Source organism: Vidua chalybeata, chromosome 6 (assembly GCF_026979565.1).
Source record: "Vidua chalybeata isolate OUT-0048 chromosome 6, bVidCha1 merged haplotype, whole genome shotgun sequence".
Classification (NCBI taxonomy): domain Eukaryota; kingdom Metazoa; phylum Chordata; class Aves; order Passeriformes; family Viduidae; genus Vidua; species Vidua chalybeata.
In genome coordinates, this window is record NC_071535.1 from 47286015 (window position 1) to 47309355 (window position 23341).

The following is a 23341-nucleotide window of genomic DNA, read 5'->3' on the forward strand; positions in this document are numbered from 1 at the left end:
TCCATCAGCCCTGTGTGTGTTATGCTGGGGTCTCACCAGCATGGAGGACGAGAGTCAGGACAGGACCACAGGCAGACAGCACTGCAGCATGCCACAGAGACAAGATTTTCATGCAATCACACAACTGTTAGGGTTGGAAGGGACCTCTGGAGATTGTTCAGTCCAACCCCTCTGCTAAGGCAGTGTCACCCAGAGCAGGTGACACAGGAATGTGTCCAGGTGGGTTTCAATATCTCCAGGAGTGAGATTCTACATTCTCCCTTGGCCAGCCTGTTCCAGTGCTCTGCCACTCTCAGTGTGAAGATGTTCTTCATCGTGTTGAGGTGGAACTTCTTCTGTTTCAGTTTACGGCCATTGCTCCTTGTGCTGTCGCTGGGCAGCGCTGAAGAGTCTGGCACTATCCTCTTGGCACCTGCCTTTGAGATATTTGTACACGACAAGGAGACCCCCTCCGAGTCTTCTCCAGACTCAACAGCCTCAGCTCCCGCAGTCTCTCTCTTAAGAGAGATGCTCCAGGCCCCTCCTCATCTTCGTGACGTTCCGCGGGACCCTCTCACGTGGCTCCTTGTCCTTCTCACTCTGAGGTGACCCGGGCTGGGCACAGCCCCTCGCCCCCACCCCGGCCCTGCGTCCCCTGCCCGGCTGAGGCCCTGCCGCGCTCCTCCGCGCCAGCAGGGGGCGCCGCCGCCCCGCCGGAGCCGCTCTGGCGGCGCCGCTTCCCCGGGGCTCGGCCATGGCGGCGGGCGCTAGGAGGGCCGTGTGAGCCGAGCGGGGCGGGACGGGACGGGCGGCGGTGGGGACCGGTGGGGCTCAGTCGGGGCAGCAGGGTCGGGGGGCCGGCCGGTCACTGAGCGGCGGCGTGTTCCCGCAGGTACCCGCTGTTCCAGAGGGGCGGCCCGCAGCTGCGGATCTTCCGTCCCAACTTCTTCATGCTGGCGGTGCGGCCCGGCGTGCCCCAGCCCGAGGACACCGTGCAGTTCCGCGTCTCCATGGAGTGAGTGCGGGCACGGCAGCCGGCCTTGTGGGCTGAGGGCTGGGAGGGCCGAGTGCTGCGTCAGGGAAGGGGCCCCTGCATCAGGCAGACCTTGCAGAGGGCGACGAGGGCACTGATTTAATGACGAGCTTTGCGTGGCTCCTCTCCCCGAGTCTTAGTGAGGCTCAGCTTCCCAGGGACGGGCTTGGGAAGAAGGAAGTGCTTAGAATTTGATCCAGAGTAAGCAAGGTGGTATCCAGTTATTTGTCAGGACTCTTTCAGCCTGACTAGTTTGCTGGCACACATTAGAGCCCATAAGGCTGTGGCAGGTTCTCTAAGATCAGCAGCTTCTGCTCAGAATAAAGGTGTCTCAGGTTGGGCAGTGAGAAAGCCTGCTGAACACAGAATATACCTGGCATTTTGAATGTTGAGGCTACAGAGGATAAAGTATTTGACAGTTGTTACAGTTTATGGATCATAAATCGCTGTAGCAGTGTGTGGTCAAGATTGAGTTTACACTTTAATGTCATAAATGTGTCTTGGTTAAAGCAAGAAGAAGACATATTTATTCCTCAGTATCAACCAGTCTCTAGTTTATTTTGTTTAAATATTTACAGTTTTTTTTCTTTCTTTCCCCAAAATGCTTTTTTTATTGCCTAGAATGACAAAACTGGATATCAGGAATTACCTTGAAAGAATATACAATGTGCCTGTAGCTGCTGTGAGAACCAGGATACAGTATGGTAAGTGCAGTTGAGTAATGCAAAGGGATGAATACAGCATCCCTGTGCAGCCAGAGTAGACTTTTACCTTTTAAAAGGTCTGTTAGATTTCAGCAGACTTTGGTTGCAGGGGTTCCAGGTGGTTAGCTGTTAACATAGTTGTTTATTCATCCCCTCAAATGAACACACACCACTTCATATTTGAATGCTGTGATTAAATGAGGATGTAAGTTTCACTCTAAAAAGAAAAATCTGAATTTAAAAAGGCTGATCATCCTGCCAGTTATTTAACTTGTGCTTTTGTAGTTGATACTTGGGAGACCAGTGGGTGTCTCCCTTCAGAAGGAACTGCTTCATGAAGTAGTAACTAAACTTCAATTCATCTGTAGCCTTCCTTTAAAAAATGAGCTGATATTAGTTTGCATGTGCACACAGGAGCTGTTATGGTCTAACAAAAGGTAATGTTTGTAGAGCAAATAAAAATGCTCTGTTGAACCAGTAGATAATGCCAGAAAAACATCTTGACAAACTTTCAGGTTTTTATCACCTATTGTTACCAGATTTCTGCTACAGACTTGAATGTTTCCACTTGTGGTATTTCTCTCCTGTCCAACCCCTAGAAACAGTAACAAGAACAAAAAAACACTGGAATGTCCACCAAAAACCCAACAAAAAAACAACCCAAGAAAAAAAGAAAAAACATTCCTAGTTTAACCTATGCTGAATTCTGACTTAGAGGCAGAGAGACTCATCTCTAACTGAAATAAGATAAATTTAGATAATGTCACCTTTACATATTAATGCTTCCTTCCCCAGAGCTTCTCTGACTGCAGTTTGGATACAGTCAAAAATATTTTTCTTTTTTTTTCATGTTAGTTTACATTTTTGATTACCAGGCAGTGTAATTACTGGATGGAGAGTGACTTGTTGGTTAGGACATCTTTGATGGTTGGGTTTTTGATTTTTCATGTAGTGACTCTATGAAAGGAATTGTCTGTTTATGATGATAAGATAAAGAATGATTTTAAAAGGAATAGGAAAAAAACTTGTAGTATTGAAAAATGAAGGATAAAAGAAAAAGTTTCAAAATAAGGTTCTAAAACTCTTAACTTACAAAGGAAGGAAAAACCCTGGAAGTATCATCTGTAATATGCTTATGTGAAAACCAGAATTAAATTAAGTCATAAATACCAAACACATGTAGTTCCAAACAGCACTGAAAAATAGTCATGCTTGTCCTTATAACCATTTTGTCCCCCACTGCTAATTTTAGGTGATGCTTTATAGTCAGGAATTAAAGAGCATTAGAACTCCTAATAATCTGAGAGCTTTAGTATCTGCCTGACATGAAGGGGGTGAGTTGTACTCCCCACTTCAGTTGTGACCAGCATGGTTGGAGAAGCTTGAGGTGCTTTAGTTTGTTTGGATGTGGAATATAATATCCTGGTGTATAAACAGTACGTCCAGATCATAGCTGAATAGTAAAAATTGTCAAGTTTAAGGCTACTTAAGTGGTAATTTTCTCCTTGTCTTCCTGAAGCTATGGATGTTGGGAGGGCAGTTTATCACCCCTGGCCCCTACCTGGGAGACTTTTCTCCTTGCTTCTTTGCAGACTTTGTGTTGAAGGCACAGTGGCAGCAGGCTGGTGATGCCTTCTTTCCCTGCTTGTAAACGAGGAGAGCAGGGTCTACCAGTTTATTAAAGTACACTTTAATAATTGTAGTACTGTGCTGGTAGTGAAGGAAGAGTATTCCTCTTAACAATAAATCAGAGATAGCCAACTCCCTCCTTCAAGCTTGCTTTGGAGAACTCAGAAGTCCTGGGAAGTAAAAGGTGGGATCCTCTTCATTCTTGCAGGTGCAAACAACAAGAGGAATCACAGGAATCAGAGAGTGAAGAAGCCAGATTACAAGGTCGCCTATGTACAGCTGGTGAGTTAACATGAAAGGCACTGTTAACCAGCCAAGCTGAAAGTAATGCCAGTGAGTTGTGCTGGTTGGCTGTATATTTCTGCCAATCCTCTAATAGTGACAGTTTCTTTAACACATTCCAGAATGTAAAGAGATTTAAATGACTTGCTCTATAGATCAATTCAAACAAAATAAGTCCCGTGTTGGTTTGAGGTCTGTCTGTAGGTTGTGGGCTGATGTCATAGGGTGCTGCTTTGCCCGAGAGTTTCATGCTGACCCTGTACTCTGTGTGCTGGAAGGTTCACAACTTGTGTGGTTGATTGCTGAAATGTCCAGTAAGTGAAAGAATATATTGTGAGGGTAAGGAACTTCTTATTAAAGGTCTTTGAATTTCAGAGAAGACTAAGGCTTATTCCTTGGAGAGCCTTTAGTCGTGTCTAAACAAGTTTGCTTTGTGGCTGAACCGGACTCTGAAACATATATTGGTTGCCCAGTGGAAAAGGAGCTTCATGTTCTTGTAAATTTCTTTCATAACAGGACCAATTTATAGTTTAAACTTCTGTCGGGCTTACCTGTCTTTATGCAAAAAAGAAGTGCAACCAGTGACAGAAGACCCCTTCACATACCAAAATGATATTAAAGGGATGGTATTTATGGTTGTAAAAGCATAAGCTCAAAATTGCAGTGGGCAACACAACGTCACTGTTAACTCTGTCTTGGGACAAGGATTCAGTGTTGGAGGAACACTCTGTGACCCTAAAGATTGGCTAAGATTTCATATGGACTTGGGGTCAAACTCAAGAGGCACAAAAAATATTTCAAAGTTTAAATATACTTAGAAGTTTTTTTCTAAGCCCCTCTGAGAAGGGGAGTAGAAAGAAAAGTGAAGACTGAGTGTTTTTCTAGAGAGCCCTTAGCTAATTTAAAAGAACAGTGTAAAGTGCAATGTTACTAAAAACTAACAGTTATATTTAGATGAGTTAATTTGATTTACTCTGCTGAAGTTAAAGGCAACCTCATCTCTGTGAGGATTTTACATTACTATGGCTAAAATGCACATTACTTTTTCAAGGAAGAGTTGGCTTTGGTGAGCAAATTCTCTCTTCTGGATTGTCTGTGCTAGGTTTTTGTTTGCTGGAGAGCAGGACTGTATGATTAGGAAGTGAATGCTTGAATTGATGATGTTGTATCTCACAAGTTGCTTTCTCTGAGTGTTGTTCCCTTTAGTAGGAAGTTGCAGGCACTTTCCATTGCCACAGCCTCCTCTAGTGACTTCCTTGCCTTTAGAAACTTGTTTCCCAAGACTGAAGGAGACATGGGTCTCTAGTGAACTGTAGTCAGTTCTCAAATTTTATTTCATTGTAATGCAGTCTTGTGTCCTATTTCTGCTGAGGTGAGAAGGAGGTAGTCTGCAACCCATAGATACTCCGGGGGAAGGAGTGGGAAGCAGAATGCTGCTTCTCTGTTGGAGCAAGAATTTTAAGGCAGTGTCTTTTTACATTTATTTCACATTCAAGCCTCTCAGCCTGGAATAGTTGCCATAACCTTAAGGGTTGGTCAGCCCAGGTGTGGAGATTTACCTAAACAAGCTTGGTATTGGAGGCAGGTGCACAGGAGTAGTTTGGTTGTTCCTCCAGCCTCCCATTTTGTCATCTGGGCAATGCACAGAACCCTGTTGCGCTGTAGCTGAGGTCTCACAGTACATGGGACAGCAAGAGTCCCTTACTGCCTTACACTGTAGTTACCATAATAAGTTCGTAAGGAATGCCATGTTTTCCATCTCTTCCATGAACAGGGTCAGGGGACCACTTTTTGATGGTGTTTTTCATGTCCAGGGAGGGAATCCTGGCTGTTTGCTAAACTCTTGCCAGTGAAGCTTGGTGTCTGTGTTTTTTCCTCACCTCATTCCTGGTCTCCTTGGTCTGTTTTTTTCCTATTGTTGTTGTGGTCTGTTAATTCCATTAACATTTCGGTTTCTTTATTCCTCCTGCTTTCTCTTTTTACTTTTGTTTGTTGCTTTTCATCACTAGCTCTGATGTCTCAGACAATGAGCTCCCAGCTCTGTGTTCACACCAGCTTGAAATAGTGGGTAAAGCCAGAAACCCAGTGTCATTTCTGAATCTAAAGGGTTTGCCTTCGTTCTCATTCATGGTGTGATCAGGCCATTACAGGCCCCATGCAGTCCATTGTTACTATCTGCCTAATTTAGGAAAGTCTTTGGTAACCACTGTAAAATCCTTATTTTCATGAGAATTAGTTTCATCTGCCATGAGTCACAGTAGCTGGGCTTTCCCACCATTTTTAGCAGCTGTGTTTTCTCTCATTAATCCAGTTTCAAGTTAAAACTGCTTATGACTGGGAAAACATGTGTTTTTGGAAGCTCTTGGGTTGATCTTTCTGTTGCCCACTAGGTGGAAGTATTGCTCTTTCCAGTGTGACATTGCAGCTGTCATGCAGTTTACCTGAATGAAATTGAGTTTATTCTCATGAGCAGTTATGTTTCCCTGCTTCATAAAGCATCACCTTATGTGTCCCAGTACAACACACACATCCTTTGACTTACTGCAAGTGTCTCAAAGGTGGAAGGTGTACGAAGTCATAGTCAACATGCCCTTAGGTGTCAGACTAGTGCCCCAGCTGCTCCACATGTAAGCATTGTTGTCCTTTCTTTTCCAAATACTATTTCTTGGAGATTCAGAGCTGTTTACTTTATTCTCAGGCGGTAACTGGACAAATACATGATCTGTCCAAGCATAATATTTTCACACTAAAAAAATACCTCAAATCATAGAAGGCTGTGGATCAACAATATCTTGCCATTCCAGAGCCTGCTTGCCTTTTTTCCCCTTTTGGAATGTGGTGAGAAAGGTTTAAGTTAGAGACTTATGGCCCTGTGTATCAAATGCTACTTTTCTACACTGTTCTATTTTTTAAATTAAACCCAAGTTTTATATCTTTGCAAACCAGATAAAATACAGCAGCCTTTCTCCTTACTCCAATACATCTATAATTATTATAATGAAAATAAAAAAAAAAAAAAAAAAAAGAAAAGCCAGTTGGAAACTTTGCAATTGAATTAACATCAGGGAAATTAAAAAAAAAAAAAAAAACAACATCCCCTCCTTCTCCTCCTGCAGTGTTCTCATGTAGCAGGTGTTAGTACCTGTGGGAACACAACTGTAGACAAGCCTCTGGAATCCAGACCTATTTTTAATTAAACCTGTTTTGAGAAATCTAGTGGAGATGACTGTAAAAAGGAGTCTGACCTTGTCAGCGTTAAGACTAACACCTATTTAGCTGCTTGAATGATGGCATCGGTGGGAACATTTTTGCAAATGCTTTCTCTGCAACCCCCTTTTAGAGTATCCTGTACATTCACAGTAGTTAGCCTATTTGCACATCAGACGTGTCAGCAGTTTTCTTTTGAATTCAGAGGAAACTTGGATGATCCATATGAAGTGTTGTTCCTGAGTGGAGTTTTGAAGTTGCTTTCTGTGCTATTTTGCCATACGTTTTAGCATCAGATGTTACCACTGCAGTAGTAGGAGAGTTGTTCAAATGCACTGGATTATTAAACTTAGCTGCATTTGCTGCTACTGCTGGACTGAATCCCGTGCTTTTGGGAGTCCAACATTTTTGTAGTTAATGATACGATAAACATCACTCTTCTGTTAACTCTGAAGGACAGTAGTAAGTGCTTCAGTTATCCAAATAACCAGAAGATCTCACAGCTGTTTACATGATCGGTGTTCGCTGCATCATTGTTGCACAGTAATATCTGTGCTGATCTTCTATTTCTAAACTTTTCAGGGGACTCAAAGGTCAGAGAAGTATAAGTGAATAAGAACGGCTGGATAATCCTTTCAGCAGTTTTCTGATGTGAGGCTCAGCAGTGGAAAGGTCAGCACTTGACTTCATAGGCTTAATTATGGTCACTTAACCTCTCATTAAAATGAATGGAGGCAATCTGTACCACTCCTGTGATAACTCCTTAGACAGACTCCAAGAACAAGGTGTGTTTTCACCCTTTCTTAGGACAAAGGCTTGAAATCTAAAGGGAAAATATGTTTGATGCTTAGGTCACTTTTTATCGTGAAGGATGTTACTAGCATTTAACAGATGAATCCTCATAAGGCCTTGTATATAATTCACTTTTACTTTTGGGTAATGCTGAATTGAGTAGCAGTTTAATGGGTCCCATTTCTGTAATCTGAACACTCTCACTAGTGAGACCACACATCCCACTTATGCATAACCTTAGAATTTGTAGGAAGAAGGGAGGTCTCTGGGAAGACCCCAAACTGAGAACAGCAATGTGTAAAATCATTGTGTTGCCTTTATTTTTTTAGGTGTTCAGTGCCACCTCTGACTTGCTTGGTTCTGGGCTTTTTGCTCCTTTTTTTAATAGTGTCGTAAGGTTTTGCTTGAGAGCGAGGTGAACACATGGTGGTAGAGCTTACCCTGACAAATTCCAGAGTATCAGGGGATCACTTCACATTGTTGAAAAAGATATTTTGCTGTCAGTACACCACCCAGTTCCATGACAAACTGAATTATCCTAGCAAAATGACTTTTTCCAGTGTGTCTTTCTCACAGGATTTTCTTTTAGCACAGCTGTGTTGAGTAGAAAGGTGGTGTTATCTTCTCCCCTTTTCTCTGTGCTTCTAGCTAAGGCAATTATGCTGGCAGAAGTTCTAAAGCAGAAGCAAGTTCTAGCCTTTTTAGAGGTTACTTCAGCTTATGATAATTTCAGTAATTCAGCAATTAAAGGGATAAATAGCTTGCAAAAGATAAAACAATGGACAAATGCAAGGTTTTCAAGTAAGGCAGAATTTTCCTTTCCGGTTGGATATGCCAGCACTTCATGTTCTAGCAATTTGTAAACCAGATAAACCCTGATGAACTTGGTAAAAATTGCTTGCTTTATTCCAGTGAGGATTTAATTCTGAGGATGCATTTATCATATGGTTGTCAGATGGTTGCTATATAGAAGGAAAAACTTTTGCAAAGAAGAAGTTTAATGAAAAAGCAGCACTGTGCAAAGGAGTGACAATCCCTCTGTCCCTTTGGTAGGCTTTTTTTTCAAGGAGGTGGCATATGAGCTTGAACCTCAGTAGCCTCTAGCATTATGTAGAAGATGCATTGAATGTAAATATGCCTGGACAGACTCATAATCCTTTATGTAAGTTGATGCCTTTTGATATTTTTGAAATTTTGAAATACCCAAGATACAGGCTTCTTGTGAAAACTAGCTACTGAGCATGCACAACAGCTATTTTTCAAACAGCTTTCATCACTTCAGAGTCTTACAGTGCAGTATTACTGCAGAGTATTGTTACTTAAGATTTATCAACCTTCAGTTCTCAGGGTGTAATGTCTTGGCTGTTTCAAATCGTGTTTGGCTGCCAGCCAAAATCAGAATTTCTTCACAAAACAAGAGCTGGAAAGAGCCAACTTGTCTGTGGTGATTTGGATTTATTAAAAGACTCCAGATACAGATTGACATTTTCAACTCAATATTTGACTTCCACCAGCCTTGAAATAGGAACTGTGAGCACTTTGATAAACAGCTTAAAGGTTTGTCTGCTTTTGTTACAGCTTCTGTGTGAATCTTTTTTGTTTTCTTCCCTCTTTTAAAAATAATAACTGTTTTGCAATGCTTAGTGAATTACCATGGATGTTGTTAGTATGCTTTAGAGACAGCTTTCCTTCATTCTCCAGTAAGGTAAATGCATTGGTCCTGGAAGCATACTAGAAGGAAAGAGCTGCATAACAAGAAGAGTCCCTTATTACACTGTTACCAATATAAATAGTTCTCAGATTTTCAGTGGAGGTGGTATGCCTGAGTTGTTTTCTGACTTGTTTAACAAAAATGGCTTCGTCTCCAGGGCAGACAGGTCTTTAGTGTGGGCCCTGTCTGTTCTGTAGGTCCTGCAGGGCTGAGTGACCTGCAGTGCAGTTAAAACACAGCAATTTTTTGTAATATTAGCAAATTCCTTTCCAAATGTTTCAGTGTGCTAAAATCCTGGGCAGTGCTTGGCCTCAAGGGTGCTTGTTGCTGATCCTAGTACAGGAAGAGGTTCAGTAGGCTGCAGCTTTGGGCTTGCTCAAGCACCCTGGTAAGGCCAGTTTCTGTGCCATGAAATGGGACTGTGCTTTAGCTGTCAGAGGACAGCTATTACGAGGATACCTGTTGGTAATTTAAAGGTACAAAAGAGCTGAAACCCCAGAGTGTACACCAATGGAAAGGAAAACCTTGATATGTTTCAGTTGATCTTATCCAGGCTAGACTCAAGGAAAAAGCAATGTACACAGCAGCTCCCTTGTTGTTTTTGTAGTATGGTCAGGCTCTTAGGAAACCCCCAAGAAGTATGCACTACAAAAACAACCGAAGCATTGCTGGGTAGAGTTGGTATTTTGTAGATTCCAGTCTGGATAATCTCATCTGGGATAACACATGCTTTTTTCTCTCCAAAGCATATGAGGTTTAGATTTTTTCACACCTGTTATTTGCCAAGTTGAATGTACATGATCAAATAAAACATAGCAGACATTCAGCTGGGCCATGGACATGGTGATGGTTCTGTTGGATTTATTTATGTCATATTTCTGATCCCAAAATGCAGAGTAGGTATGCTGGGGAAAGTTCCTTTCATGTCCTTTGTGGAACCATTTCATAACTGAGCCTCTTGTTTGGTTGTATTTACTGCATAAATTTAAATAAAGACTGGCTGTTCTGAAAAAAAACCCAGACCCACCTGTTTTCATCTGAAGCAGTTAAATGCTTTTCTTGAGATTTCTGTATGCAGAATGCTGCCAAAGAAGTTAATCTATGGTAACGTTTATAAGTGTTTTGGAGAATAGTTTTAGGGTTATGGGTGACCAGTTACAAGTTTTATTATGCAAGGTCCCATACAGAATGGAAGGGCTGATATTGTTGAGTTTAATGAAGTTGTGCTTAGAGCAAATGCCACTAAAAATAAGTAGGTAATGTTAATGGGATAGTACATTTCCACAGAAAAATGGTTTCCTGATGTTAGATAAAAACCAGAGACCAAGCAAATGTTTATTTTCCAAGTGGGAGACTGATGAAGATGTTTCACTAAAATGACTTGTCTGTTAGGCAGAATGACTGATGCAGATGTAATCACTTTAAACTCATTAGTGATATATTAGACAGATTGTTCCCACTGTAATTGTTTTACACCATAGTCTTTATGTCTGTTGATAAGAGACCTCTGATATCTGTTATTCTGTATTCTCACATTACACCCTCCAATAAGAGCTGCTAGGACTGCTCTCTCTTATCCTTAGGTGAGATCTAAACAACTACAACCACTACTCATATCCTGAGTGTTAACATAATGAATGCCTGCTCCACTGTGTATTTCCCTGGTGATGTTACTTTAACATCACCAACTTTTACTATCATATATCACCAACTTATACCATCATAACTTTTACTATTTGCTTATCTTGCTTTTACTGTATGACTCACACAACATCTCTGAGTTGAAGAAGAGATGTTTCATTTCCTGATCATTCATCTGTTAAAAAAAAAATGTCAGTATCTTAAGTAGCACACAGGAGGAGAGGCTGAAAGTTAGCTTTTGAGGAGAAGGGATGTACATGTATCTTGGGGACATGGGTGGAAAGAGATTTTGGGAGGTCACAAGGTACCATTCTGCACTAGCTGAAAATTCAGGGTGGTGTTTCACCCTAAGATCATAGCTACTGCAGAAAGGCTGGAATGTCTCACTGACCATTTGTTTTCTCTTTAGGGCCAAGGACAAACCTTTCAGTTTCCCAGCCTATTTCCAGAGAAAGAACAAGACGCAGAAACTCGCTCTTTCGATGACTTCAGGGATAAATATATGGAGAAAGAGAAGCAGAAGCAGGAGCAGGAAGGTGACCCCAGACGAGGTGGAGTCCCTGACTGGTTTGGACTTTGAAGCCAGTTGCCTTCCTTTAGGCTCAGAGGGATTTTGATTAGCACAACTCTTCTCTTCTCTTCTCTTCTCTTCTCTTCTCTTCTCTTCTCTCTCTTCTCTTCTCTTCTCTTCTCTTCTCTTCTCTTCTCTTCTCTTCTCTTCTCTTCTCTTCTCTTCTCTTCTCTTCTCTTCTCTCTTCTCTTCTCTTCTCTTCTCTTCTCTTCTCTTCTCTTCTCTTCTCTTCTCTTCTCTTCTCTCTCTTCTCTTCTCTTCTCTTCTCTTCTCTTCTCTTCTCTTCTCTTCTCTTCTCTTCTCTTCTCTTCTCTTCTCTTCTCTTCTCTTCTCTTCTCTTCTCTTCTCTTCTCTTCTCTTCTCTTCTCTTCTCTTCTCTTCTCTTCTCTTCTCTTCTCTTCTCTTCTCTTCTCTTCTCTTCTCTTCTCTTCTCTTCTCTTTTTGTAATAACCAAATGTTTACTCTTGAGGAGCCCTTGCTAGCATGTCTTTTTTTCTGGCCCTGAAGAAATAAAAAGGTAAAATAAATCTGACTGCACCAGGTCTTTTCTGTGAACTTGTGGACTGTTTCTAAAATGTGGAATTCCTTGTTGTCATTTCTGACTATGAGAGTGTCATTGTGCTTACATTTTTCATGCTGCTGTGGGTTGTTTTGAGTAGAAATTGGGTATTTAATTTCCTAGGATACATGTAGTTTGTATTGACTAGAATGTCTAAAAGTCAAGATAGGTTAGCCAGAGGTGGACATGGAAGTGTAGAAAGCTGGACTATAGGCTCAGGATGTAGGGTTCCCCTATTGTCACTTAGTATGTCCTGCTATCTTGTTGCCTTCCTTGCAGTGACCCCTCCTGCCCTGGAGAAACGCATGTGATCTTAATGTACTCTTGTAACAGTTGTGTGGCATTTTGGGGACAGGGTTTATAGGACAGGTTTATGACTGCGCACATATGTGTTTGATCCCCTTAAGCATCAAGAAGCAGACAGAGGTGGTGCTGTGTGCTGTGCAGGTAGCTGTCCTCTGTGACCAGGCTGCCTTAGAAAGTTTACTGGCATAGTTGTGCTGGTTTCCTTCCCCACTCCACAGCTACCTTGCAGTGCTGGCAGGTGTCCTGTGTGGACACAGTTGTATTGGCATAGAAATACTTCTGCCAGTGTAGCCTGTGTTGTGCTGAGGACTAATAAAAAGACTCTTTTTACTTTTTCTGGGGTAACTCCCTCTACTTCCAAGTTACTGATGCCAGGGTAGTGGTAGAACTTTTCTAGACCTTCTGAGCTGCCACGTTCAGTGTTTTCATTTCTTGGCTCTGTGGCTGTTTCTCCTCGCTCTGCTGAGGATATTTCCTCTTTGTCAATAATGTGCTTTGCTGTTGTGTCAGAAATAGTGGGGGAAAAGGAGGGCTAGGAAGGACTTCACAGATGGAGAAGGATGTCTCTGCAGGTTTGCTGCAACACAGCACATGCAGGGTTAAATGTATAGCTAATGTTTCCCTGGCTTTTGAATTCTGCCACTTGGAGCAATAGGCAGGATGGTGAATGAGCCCATGCCTTCAGTGCTTCTACCCGGGTGCTCTCCTTTATTGTTCTGTGTCTGAACTTCTTGTTTGGACAGCTAGCAAGATGTTTACAAGGAAACAGCTGTTCTCCAGAGAGTCAACCCAAGTAGGATTTTATGCACCCCCTTCTGTTCATTAGTCACCTCCTTATCCCTGCTACTTTCCTTGTGCATGACAGTCCACCTCCTTCTGTGGTTTGTTGCTTACACCCCCCTCTTTGTCCACTTTCCAAGGGGGATCGTGTATGATCTAAGTTAGCTGGTACTTAAACAGAGAGATGCTCTTAGAGAGGAGGGAGAGAAGGGAGGATTTGCTACTCCCAGTCTGCCAGCAGAGTTACAATAGCAGATATGGGAAAATACTGACTTCACTGAAAACAGTTCATGTGTTTGGCATATCTGCAAAGGCAACATTTCCAGAGTTTTGTAGTGACATGTGAAACTCCAGGTTAAATCAGAAGCTGGCCTGCAGATTTAAAGTAGGGTGACTGAATTTGTCTGGGTGCAAGGGTCTCTCTGCTGTACACAGCCTCCTCCTCCCACCTCCTTTGTTTAATACATTTTTTAAAGGAGCTGTTTCTCAAACTCACAGATCATTATGGAGATGACCTATATTGCAACTTGGGCTATATTCCTTCAGTATAATATTATGGAATTTGCTATTTGTTCTTCACTGTCCTTTGTGGTTATTTCCAATGTGGGTAACTTGATCTTTTTCACCATGGTGGAGATAGAAAGGGCTCATCTAGTGCTGCCATACGTCTTCCTAAGTGGTTAGCTTTGAGCAAGCAAACAGTCAGGTATGTTAGTTCTGGATAAATGAGGCTGCATTAGGTGTAACAGCAAAGATAGATTTAACCACTACCCTCTGCCTTCCCTATTAATGGTCGTGAGATATTGGAGTTGCCAGCTTCTGTACTGGTGTTCACCCAAGATGAGTGAAATTTATTTGCAGTCCCAAATGTGCTCTAGGCTCAGTGAATATCAAAAGCCCTGTGCAAGTCTACCATGCTTTGCTACTCTCTGATTTCTCCATGGGCAATTAATTTCTAGCTCATGTTCAAAGCAGGTTTCTCTTTAGAGTAGCACGAAAGGGAAGAAACAGAGATGCAAATAGACCCATATCTGAATGAAGTTGCTGTAACCAAATTCTGGCAGATACTCAAGCTGCATAAGAGAGCAATCATGTAATCCTATTATAGAAGGGTTTGAGTTGGAAGGGACCTAAAAGATCACCTAGTTCCAAGCAACTGTTACTGGGCAGAGACTCATTCATTGATGTTACCGGCTACCTCTAAAACAATATTCCTGTGAAATTAAGGTAAGATTAAAAAAAAAAAAGAGCCAACATTATTTTGCTGTAATACTTCCAACTGCTATGGAAGTGGGATTAAAAAGATCTTGAGTCTTTCCCAGTCCCTTGTTAGTATGATCTAGTGCTTCAGTGCTTCACAAATCCCAGCTCCCAAGCTGTACAGGTGGGCTAAAAGATAACAGAGAGGATACTTCAATTCAAAGGCACAGATTGTATCAGGTGTACCAGAGAGAAGTGCTAAAACTAGGACAGGGACTCAGCGTTTTTTCTGAGTTTTGTTCAATGTACCGTGCTCCTTCCAGCGCATCCTGATGTTTATTTTGGGTGATGTAAAGGGTCAGGAGCTCCTGTGAAGTTACATCTTGCCCTGCTGTCAGAGGTGTTGAGCTGCCCTTGGCTGTGTTAGTGGCCATACCTGTGGGCCAAGGATGTGCATATACAGATGAACAACTTCTCCAAGGACCAGAGTAATGACTTCTCCAAGGACAGAGTAATGAAGTGACTGATGTTCACTGTGGTGCAGGAGAAGCCATGTCCTGCCCTTGGCGTGCACAGCTCTGCAGCTGCTGCTTTCTCTGATGTGCAAGGGAGATGCTGAACTCAAGTCTCTTTCCATTCTGAACGTGTGCAACCCCCCAAAGAGAGTGAAATGCTGGAACAGCTGGCGGATGTGCAGTTGACTGTGCTGGCCAGTCTGGTGGAGAAAGGCATCTGGCTATGCTGAGTGGGTGCTATCCCAGCAATAACATCCAGCTATCCCAGCAGTAACAGGACATTTCAGAGGGAACATGCCATTGCTTCTGTTTTTTTTGAAATAAACAAAAATGAATTGCAGAGACAGTGCTATCTAAATGACTCCTCTAACATTACACCTTAGAAATGAGTTTTGTGTTGTAGGTGGTGCTCTGGTAGGCACTAGAGACAGGTTCCTGCAGATAACAAAGGTACCGAGTCTTGTAACCATTTGTCATCACCTGAGCCTTGCTACGTGACCTCAGAGGGTTCAGCACAGCTGGTAAGTGGTTAGACAGAAAGCTGTGGCAGCTTTATCTGCTGCATTACCCAGACTATAGAGTCATAGAATGGTTTGGATTGGAAGGGACCTTTAAAAATCGTCTAGTCTATCAATCTTGCAATGAGCAGAGATGTATTCAACTAGATCAGGTTGTTCAGAGCGCAGTCCAACATGTCCTTGAATGTTTCTAGGAATGGGGCATCCACCACCTCTCTGGGAAACCTGTTCCAGTGTTACACCATCCACATGGTAAAAATCTTCTTCCTTATATTTAATCTGCATTGACCTTCTTTTAGTTTCAAACCATTATCCCTGGTCCTATCACAACAGACCCTGCTAAAAAATATTTCCCCATCTTTCTTATACGCCCCGTTTCAATACTGAAAGACTGCTGTGAGGTCTCCACAGAGTCCAGTCCAGGCTGAACGACCCCAACTTGCTCAGCCTTTCCTCACGGGAGAGGTGTTCCATCCCTCTAATCTCTTTGTGCCCCAATTCAGGAGCAGGACCTTGCACCTGGCCTTGCTGAATCTCACAAGATTCCCACTTCTTGATCTTGTCCAGATTCCTCTGAATCTTGTCCCTCAGGTGTGTCAATGCATCACTCAGCTCCCATACTGGGACCCCCAAATTATGCATTGGGTGACAGAAAAATATATTAAATTATTTGATCTACTCTTGACCCACTGCCATTAGCTGTGCTGAGTGAATGAAGCAGTAGGAAAATTTGGCTTAATTAATCCAAGGTGGATGTGCTGTGGAAAATATCTTTATGGCTGGGGAATTCCTGCTCCTTCCAGGTTATCCCAATGACATCAAAGCTGGGGTTTTTATTTCAGAACTATTTTACTTACTTGAATTTTCAGGTTGTAGGACAGGCTATTACTTCTTCAGCTCCGCTGTGTTTGTGGAACAACTCGCAGAGAGTGGTGAGGGCTGGAGAGAAGACGTCTGCTCAGTGTGTGCAACATGGCAGGGTACACAAAGCAAACAGTATTTTTCCTAGGAGGACTGAAAGCTTGTAAAACCATTATCTTGACAATGCTGCTTTCTCCTGAAGTAAGAGTTCAAGGACTGCTCAGAGTCCAGTTTAAAGCAGTTGTCTGAGAATGGCTTTCCAGGGTGGCTTACATGCCAAGGCTGGTAAGTACCATGGCTAAAAAGGAATACTGAATGACACACACCATAAAATTTCATGCTGTACTTTCTGTGCATAGGCTAGAAACTTGTGGTTGAATGTTACCTGGAATAGATTTCAAGGTTTGAACTTAACCAGCATTGCAGGACCAAGTAATTTTCCTTGAATAAGCTGGGCCCAAACAGCAGGAAAGTCACCAACATGTTATCACGCAGAGTGCTGGTAATAGGGAAAACTGAGTGTTGCTGCTCAGGAATCATGTGTTTGTAGAGAAGGGAAGTAATTTCTGTAAATATTATTTTCTTTAAATGCAAAAGGTTTTAGACTAGATAAGATGACATAGTGGTTGAGCCATTTCTTCTGAAGTGATTTATGATTGTTTAGACAGCATTTAGCTCTTTGTGTATAGTATGGCTTATCAAAGTGTGTGCTGCTGTTGCAGACACACCCAGCTTTCAGAATTTGGGAAATATATCACAGTCACTTATTCTGTGGCTTGAGAACATAGTAATTAGGGCCTGGTCCAAAACTCATTGGTTTTAATTACAAAACAGGACTAATTATCAGTGTCTTAACCTTTCCTGCCTTCCGCTATTAGAAAATGCTGCAAGTAAAAGGTGATTAAGATTTTGGAGAATTTGTGCTGTGGTGAATTAGGCAGTCCATTTTCTTCTGTGGTGACTGGGATGTTGGAGAGGTCACACACAGTGTTTTAGACAGGTAGGTCTTGCTTGGGGTCTAGCCTTTAGTGCTATCTATGTTTCATTTTCCAAAGTTCTTGTTTTAGGAGTCAGACCAATGTCAGTGATTCAAGGTTTGGAAAACTTCCACTCAAAAAAAGAAAAAAAAGAAAGGCTTGGGAAACTCCCTGTGTTGATTTCTGATTTAGAAGTATTTTGACTCTTGCCTGTCTGTATGCACCTGGAAAAGAAAAATTTCTCAGAGGCAGAGCATAGTTTAGTGTAGCTAAAAAAGTGAAATGAGCAGCCTAGAAAGGGAATGGCTGTGATGTGGGCAGGTGTTATCCTCCTAAATGGAGGGAGAAGCCAGGGAGTTGTTCTGGATCATGTCTGTGTGGTGCATTTCTCGTGAGCCCGTGCTGAAAACACAGAGCTGTTGACGGTTTCTTAGGTCATGAAAAGAGCTGCTGCAGGTTGAGCTGTGCCAGTGCTTGCACACATGGTAAACCCAGTGTGTGGTGTCTCACAACAGCTGTCAAAGACTGGTCATCATACCCAGAGTCTCTAAATATCCTGTTTATCCTTGCAAGGAGGAACACTTGATTGAAAGATAAAAAAAAAAAACAACAACAACCCAAAAAACAAAAAAAAACCCAAAAAAACCCAAAACAAAACAAAACAAAAAAAAAAAAAACCAAAAAAAACCCCACCAAAAAACCAAAAAAACAACCACCCCAACAACAAAATAAAACACAACCCAACCCCAAAACTGGTGCTAGGAACAACATTTGCCCTTGGGCTAACAAACCTGAAAACAAAAAAAAATAAACATAGGATGGAGGCAAGCACATTTCCACACAAGCCCAAATTCTAAAAGGGATTTAGGAGCTGAGCTTGTTTTGGCATGCTTGAAAAAGAAAAAGCTGTCTGGGTGCCAGGATTCTTAGGGCTCTGTATGTGTGTGTGTGCATCAGGGTAAGAGCACAGGAAGAGATGGGGTGTCTGTGGTGATGTGAGGGGGAAATGGCAGACATTGGAGCTGCCAGAATGCTTTATGCAGGGTCAGCCTTGGGCCATAGCTTGCACATTTTATTTTCTTTTTTTTTTAATTAAACATGCCAAGAAAAAATCTTCGAGTTGGCAGCAAGATTTTTTTTCTTCTCCCTCTGTTTGTTGTTCATTTGTCACTGCACTGGAGGTCTGTTTACTTTGCTCAAGAGAATGAGGGACCCAAGAGACACTGCTCTGCATGCAAAGTTTTTATGGAAGGGGCTAGAGGAAGAGAAGGGCAGGAACTTTCAAGCCTTTTGAAACAGAGGTGGGCTGTTTCTTTTGCTTCTTTGCCCAATGTATGTTGGGTCTGATGCTGCTACTGCTTGTGCAGATGGAGCTGGGCCCTGGACTTCAAACATGGGTCCTGTTGTTAAGGGCTGATCAGGCAAATCTCTACAGGGTCAGTGTGAGGAGGCCTAAGGTGTCCTAAGACTTGATGTTGAAACTCAGTTGCTCTAACACTGTGGTGCTCCCCGCTCTGCCCATGGGATCTCTCCTGGTAGGTTGCTTTCAAACTGGAGATGATGCTCCTCTCTCCCAGCACCTCTCTGTTGACTCTACTGAAAGAAGTTTGGGATGAATTCATGAACGTGCTATTAAAATAATGTCATGGATGAAGCAAGGCAGCCCTTCATTCCAGGGATTTAATGTTTTGAAGGGGACTTTTCCAGAGCTGTGTGGCAGCCTGCTGCTGCTGCTCTTTGTTGCTTTTGATGACGCAGTGAACTTCTGAATGTTTCAGTTTCTCCAGATAGGCTTAATAGTGATTGTGACCTGACTGGAGATCCAACAGAGGAGGGAAAGTGTAGATCTGTGTTACTTTTGTTTGCTGGCATCTCAGTGGATGAGGCTGCTTTGTCTGGCTGGATCTTCTTCATATCTTACAGTTCTGAAACATCTAGAAACTAAGGGTGCTTATTCACAAGCAGGGGTGAATGTCTTTAGATTAACAGATGGGCAGCACATCCCATATTTTTTTGCATGTACATTCTTCTAGGTTCTGGGCACTGAGTGCAGTGGCATGTGGCCAGCAGAATTCTGCAATGTGAGGCAGGGCAAAGGAATGGCCAATGAAAGCAATGCATAATTCCACTGGAGCAGGCTTTAGAGTTAAGTGGTGTTCTGCCATTTGGAAGTTTTCTTATCCTTTTTGACTGGTGAAAGAGGACAGGAACTGACGGGTCTGCCTATGGCCTCAGTCTTGTGTTAAGAGCAGCTGTTTTCAGACCCAAGTCAATTCTGGGATGCATTGCCCTAATGCATCCCAGAGCAGAGGTTTCAATCAACAGAAGGAGTTGACTCCTTTTATCTCCATGTTCCCTGTTTTAATTGATGGGAAAGCTGCTCAGCAATCCCAGGACATCTTTCTCTGTTGCAAAGGTTCCCTTAAATACTGGGACACACCATGTTGTTTTCACCACTTTGTCTCCAAGAGGAGGGGGAGTGAAGAAGCCAGCTGTGATTGTAGAAAGACCCCTTGTAAAAAGACATTGAAAAGCCTGTAAAATACTAATTCTAGAAGAGGGAGAAATGAGAAGAAATTATAATTAGAGATGGACTATGCAGAAGTCCCTTTATGATATATGGGAATGGGAACTGTCAGAAACAAAAAAGAAGACAGGATAGAAACTGACATAAAATGTTTTCACTCAACAGAGGGTTAGATTAGTGTTGTGCAATTCTTTGCCACAAAATATCAGGGCCAAGAACTTTGCTAGATGCAGACACACTGACTGTTTCTGTGGATAACCAAGATATCACAGAGCTAATGGTAATATTAAAAGAACAAGAGTTTTGGGAAGTTGTTGGTGCCATGTGCGTCAAGGCACAAGCTGACTCCAGCAGATGGAGATGGGGATAGGAAAAGACTTACTTATTTCAGAAGTGAAATAATCTGTGAGCTGCCTCTTGCAGGGTTTCTTTTCCTGACCTTTGGATCAGCCTCTGTTGTGTTGCAGAATCTCAGCCGAGATGGAACTTGGGAAAGACATCAGGCTTGGCAGCTGTCTCAGCTACAGTACTTCCAGTTATGTGGTAGACCCGGTGGGGAGGTAGAGCACCCTTCTGCATTCTTCAGCTGCCAGTTGTGAATGTCATGATTTCCCTCTGCCCCCAAAAGAAAGCTCATTTCTGTGGCCTGGGAATCGGGAGAATGAACTCCCAAGCTGGGTTGGGTCAATTCTATAACATCTTTCTGCCTTCATTTTGTGTCATAGAAATTATCTAGTGGTGATCACTCTCCTCTGGACCCCTCTTGTCTTTCTGACTAAGATCTAGGTGTCCTTAGTGAAAAGGGCTCCTCCTTTCCCTCTTTGGTGGAGTATGACACACTACACAAAATATTGATGTACTGAGGTTGAAAGCTGGTTTCATAATTTGCTTTTTTAAAAAAGTCACTCTTTTAGCTATCTGGAAAAGCTACCAGAGCAACTTTGAACACCTTAGCTGTAGAGCTGTGCTGTTCAGTAATAACTTCTCAGTAAAAGAGCTGTTATGTTTTTATTGTATTTTCTTTTCACTGCTTTTAATAGTTATAAACAACCTCTGTATGGAGCATATCTTGAAATTTTTGACCAGCTGGGTGAGGGGCCTTCATATCAATTTCAAGCCTGTGGAGAAGAGAGCACAACAGGTCCCTGACTGCTCCAGCCACTTCCTGCCTGCCAAGGAATGCTGGAAACAGAGGTCATTATTGCACAAGTAATTAAAGGTTCATCAGTCCTACCTCTCTGATTGCTTAAGGCCATTGTAGTAAGGGACAAATACTCCTGCTTGCCCACTGTTGTTTTCTGCTTGCTGTTTTTCTTGGCTTGAGAAGAGGAATTGTGAAGACTCTTGACTAGGATCTGGGAGTGCTGTGGTCTAATGCATTTGGCTGTGGCCCTGGGTATGTTGTGCATCACTCTAGTACTGAGAAATAGAGTGCCTTCAGGGCTCCCTCTCTTCCTGCTTTTCCCCAAGATCCAGACACCAGAGAGATGGCTCTCAAAAGGCGGGTCCATGTTGCCCAGGCCCTGGCACAGGGTGGGAAAAGAAGCCCAGGCTGGGGGAGGTCTGTAGAGCTATGCGTGCCTCTGAATAGCTGAAGTGCATCCTATTGTCATATTAGCAGACATGGGGATTTTACTCCATCTGAGCTGGACTCCAAAAATGTGAAACTGACTTATAGTGGGAGGGTTTTCTATGAATTTTCTTAAAGGGATTAATTTCTCTTTCTGTGGTTTGAACTCTGAAGTTCATATTTTTGCATGTTTTCTCTCCATTACAGTATGCAAGAAACTACTTTGTCTTTTAAATAGACACTGAGACTTACTTAGGAGCAGAGGCTTCTTGAAAAAAAAAAAAAGAAGTAAATACCAAATATTTTGTATCTTTGACAGAATCACAGGAGCAGGGCAGACTGAGCAACACACCTTTTAACCATCTGTCCCTCGAGATCTGAAGAGTCTTTAAGGAGCACAGCCCACAGACATGGGAAGTCATGTTGCTGTCCTCCAGTTTTCCTTCTGTGGTTGAATGATTGTCAGCACTACCAAAAGAAATGAGCCCCCATTGTGCTGAATCTCCTTGTGCTTCAAGAGCAGTGGAAGAAACACCTGAGAAGAAAAAGAGAGCTGACTTTTGGCCCCTTTGGTCCAGTAACATTGTGAACGAGCCTCACAGTACAGCTGGTACAGGGTGGGCATTTCCCTCCCTCCTGGGAGTGTAAAAGGGGATTGAGCTTGGACTGCACCCCAAAAGCCTCCTTGTCAGTGAAGACATTTTGCCCCTGAGAGCCTGGCTTCAGGGCCTTGGCTTTAGGCTCAGAAACAGCTTGAAGGGCACGTGTTGGGTAGGCAGATGGAGCAGGTGATGGAGATGATCTGCTGAAGAAGGAGAAGTGTGGAATGAGAAGAGGAGTGACAAAAGGGCAGCCGTGTCATTGACCCTGTGAGAGTGGAGGAGGGGAAGAACTCATCTCAAAAGGAGCAAGGACCCAGCAGCAAAATTGCCTGGAATATGAGGCTGAGGCAGAAAAGGCTTGGTGGAATGATTAGACCTGAGGTTACTCTATGTGTGTCTGCAGGGGAGTCGAATAACTCCTTGGTCAGTCTGCAGGGGCTGTCTAATCAACAGTCCTGTGCCAGTCACAGCCCAGGATGCGCCAAGGTAACACTAATCCTGCTACAGAGCGGAGGGGTGTCTCCAGAGGTCCCAGGGGCACTGCATCTCCACACGTGAACGCAGCCCCCAGTATGGCAGCCTTATGAGAGACACTGCGTAATGGCCTGTTTTGAATTTGTATTTCATTTGCCTCTCATATGGGATCAGTTTTTCTCTTTTCTTTATTTTTTATAGCGTTTTTCCTAGTCATAATAATCAGTGTTTCCCTGCCTTCTCCCCTTCATTTTTCACAGCTGGCTTTGATTGGTTTCAGTCCTGCAGATGCTCCTTCGGACCCAGAAGAAGGGGCAAAGGTTCTTTTCCTTTTCAGTGCGAGGCAGACAGCCCTGCCGGAAGGGCTGGGGGAGGCTGGCACTCCCGGACTACTCTTTGCTGTAGCCCCAGCCAGCCTCTTGTGCATCTGGTGAGATTTACCAAATTGCAAGATAATTTCTCTGCCAAAGGCCTGGGGAAGATCACAAGTAGCATAGTGTGCATGCCCCTTCTCTTGTGCCGCTCAAAAACAACTGTCCCTGCAAGCAAGAGGGGCAGGATCCCCAAACACCTCATGCTCACAGGCTGTGAGTACAAAGGGCCAGAGTGCATCTGCAGAGAGTGTGCTGACACTGACTCAGACTTCTGGGTCTGTGAGCCATCAGGCTTACAGCAACTGCAGCCCCATGTGTCTGACCGTGCGACGGCTACGGTTCTGCACGCAGGGTGTGAGTAACCTGCGCAACACTGTGTTGTGCTCCACCAAAAGGAGCTAGTGGGCGCATCATGCACAGTACCCTGAGGGCATGGGGAAAGAAAAAAAAGTTATTGGATGGGCAGGCAGGCTTCCCTGATTTTATTAGAGCGTGAGTCAAACACAAATCGCATGGCAGAAAGGAGAAA

At 43.1% G+C, this 23341-nt stretch overlaps 1 protein-coding gene across 1 annotated transcript; it reads left to right on the forward strand.

Moving 5' to 3' along the window:
• The first annotated feature begins 660 nt into the window (after positions 1 to 660).
• MRPL23 (mitochondrial ribosomal protein L23) lies at positions 661 to 11690 on the forward strand. Its single transcript, XM_053946870.1, has 5 exons — positions 661 to 759; positions 872 to 994; positions 1634 to 1716; positions 3554 to 3627; positions 11388 to 11690. The coding sequence occupies exons 1-5, from the start codon at positions 734 to 736 to the stop codon at positions 11556 to 11558; spliced, it is 477 nt and encodes a 158-aa protein (XP_053802845.1). The 5' UTR covers positions 661 to 733; the 3' UTR covers positions 11559 to 11690.
• Positions 11691 to 23341: the final 11651 nt, after the last annotated feature.

Coding starts and splice junctions, on each gene's coding strand:
- MRPL23 (XM_053946870.1), top strand. CDS start 734: ATGGCGGCGGGCGCTAGGAGGGCCGT. Junction 1,717..3,553: donor GAGAACCAGGATACAGTATG/GTAAGTGCAGTT, acceptor TCATTCTTGCAG/GTGCAAACAACAAGAGGAAT. Junction 3,628..11,387: donor AGGTCGCCTATGTACAGCTG/GTGAGTTAACAT, acceptor TTTTCTCTTTAG/GGCCAAGGACAAACCTTTCA.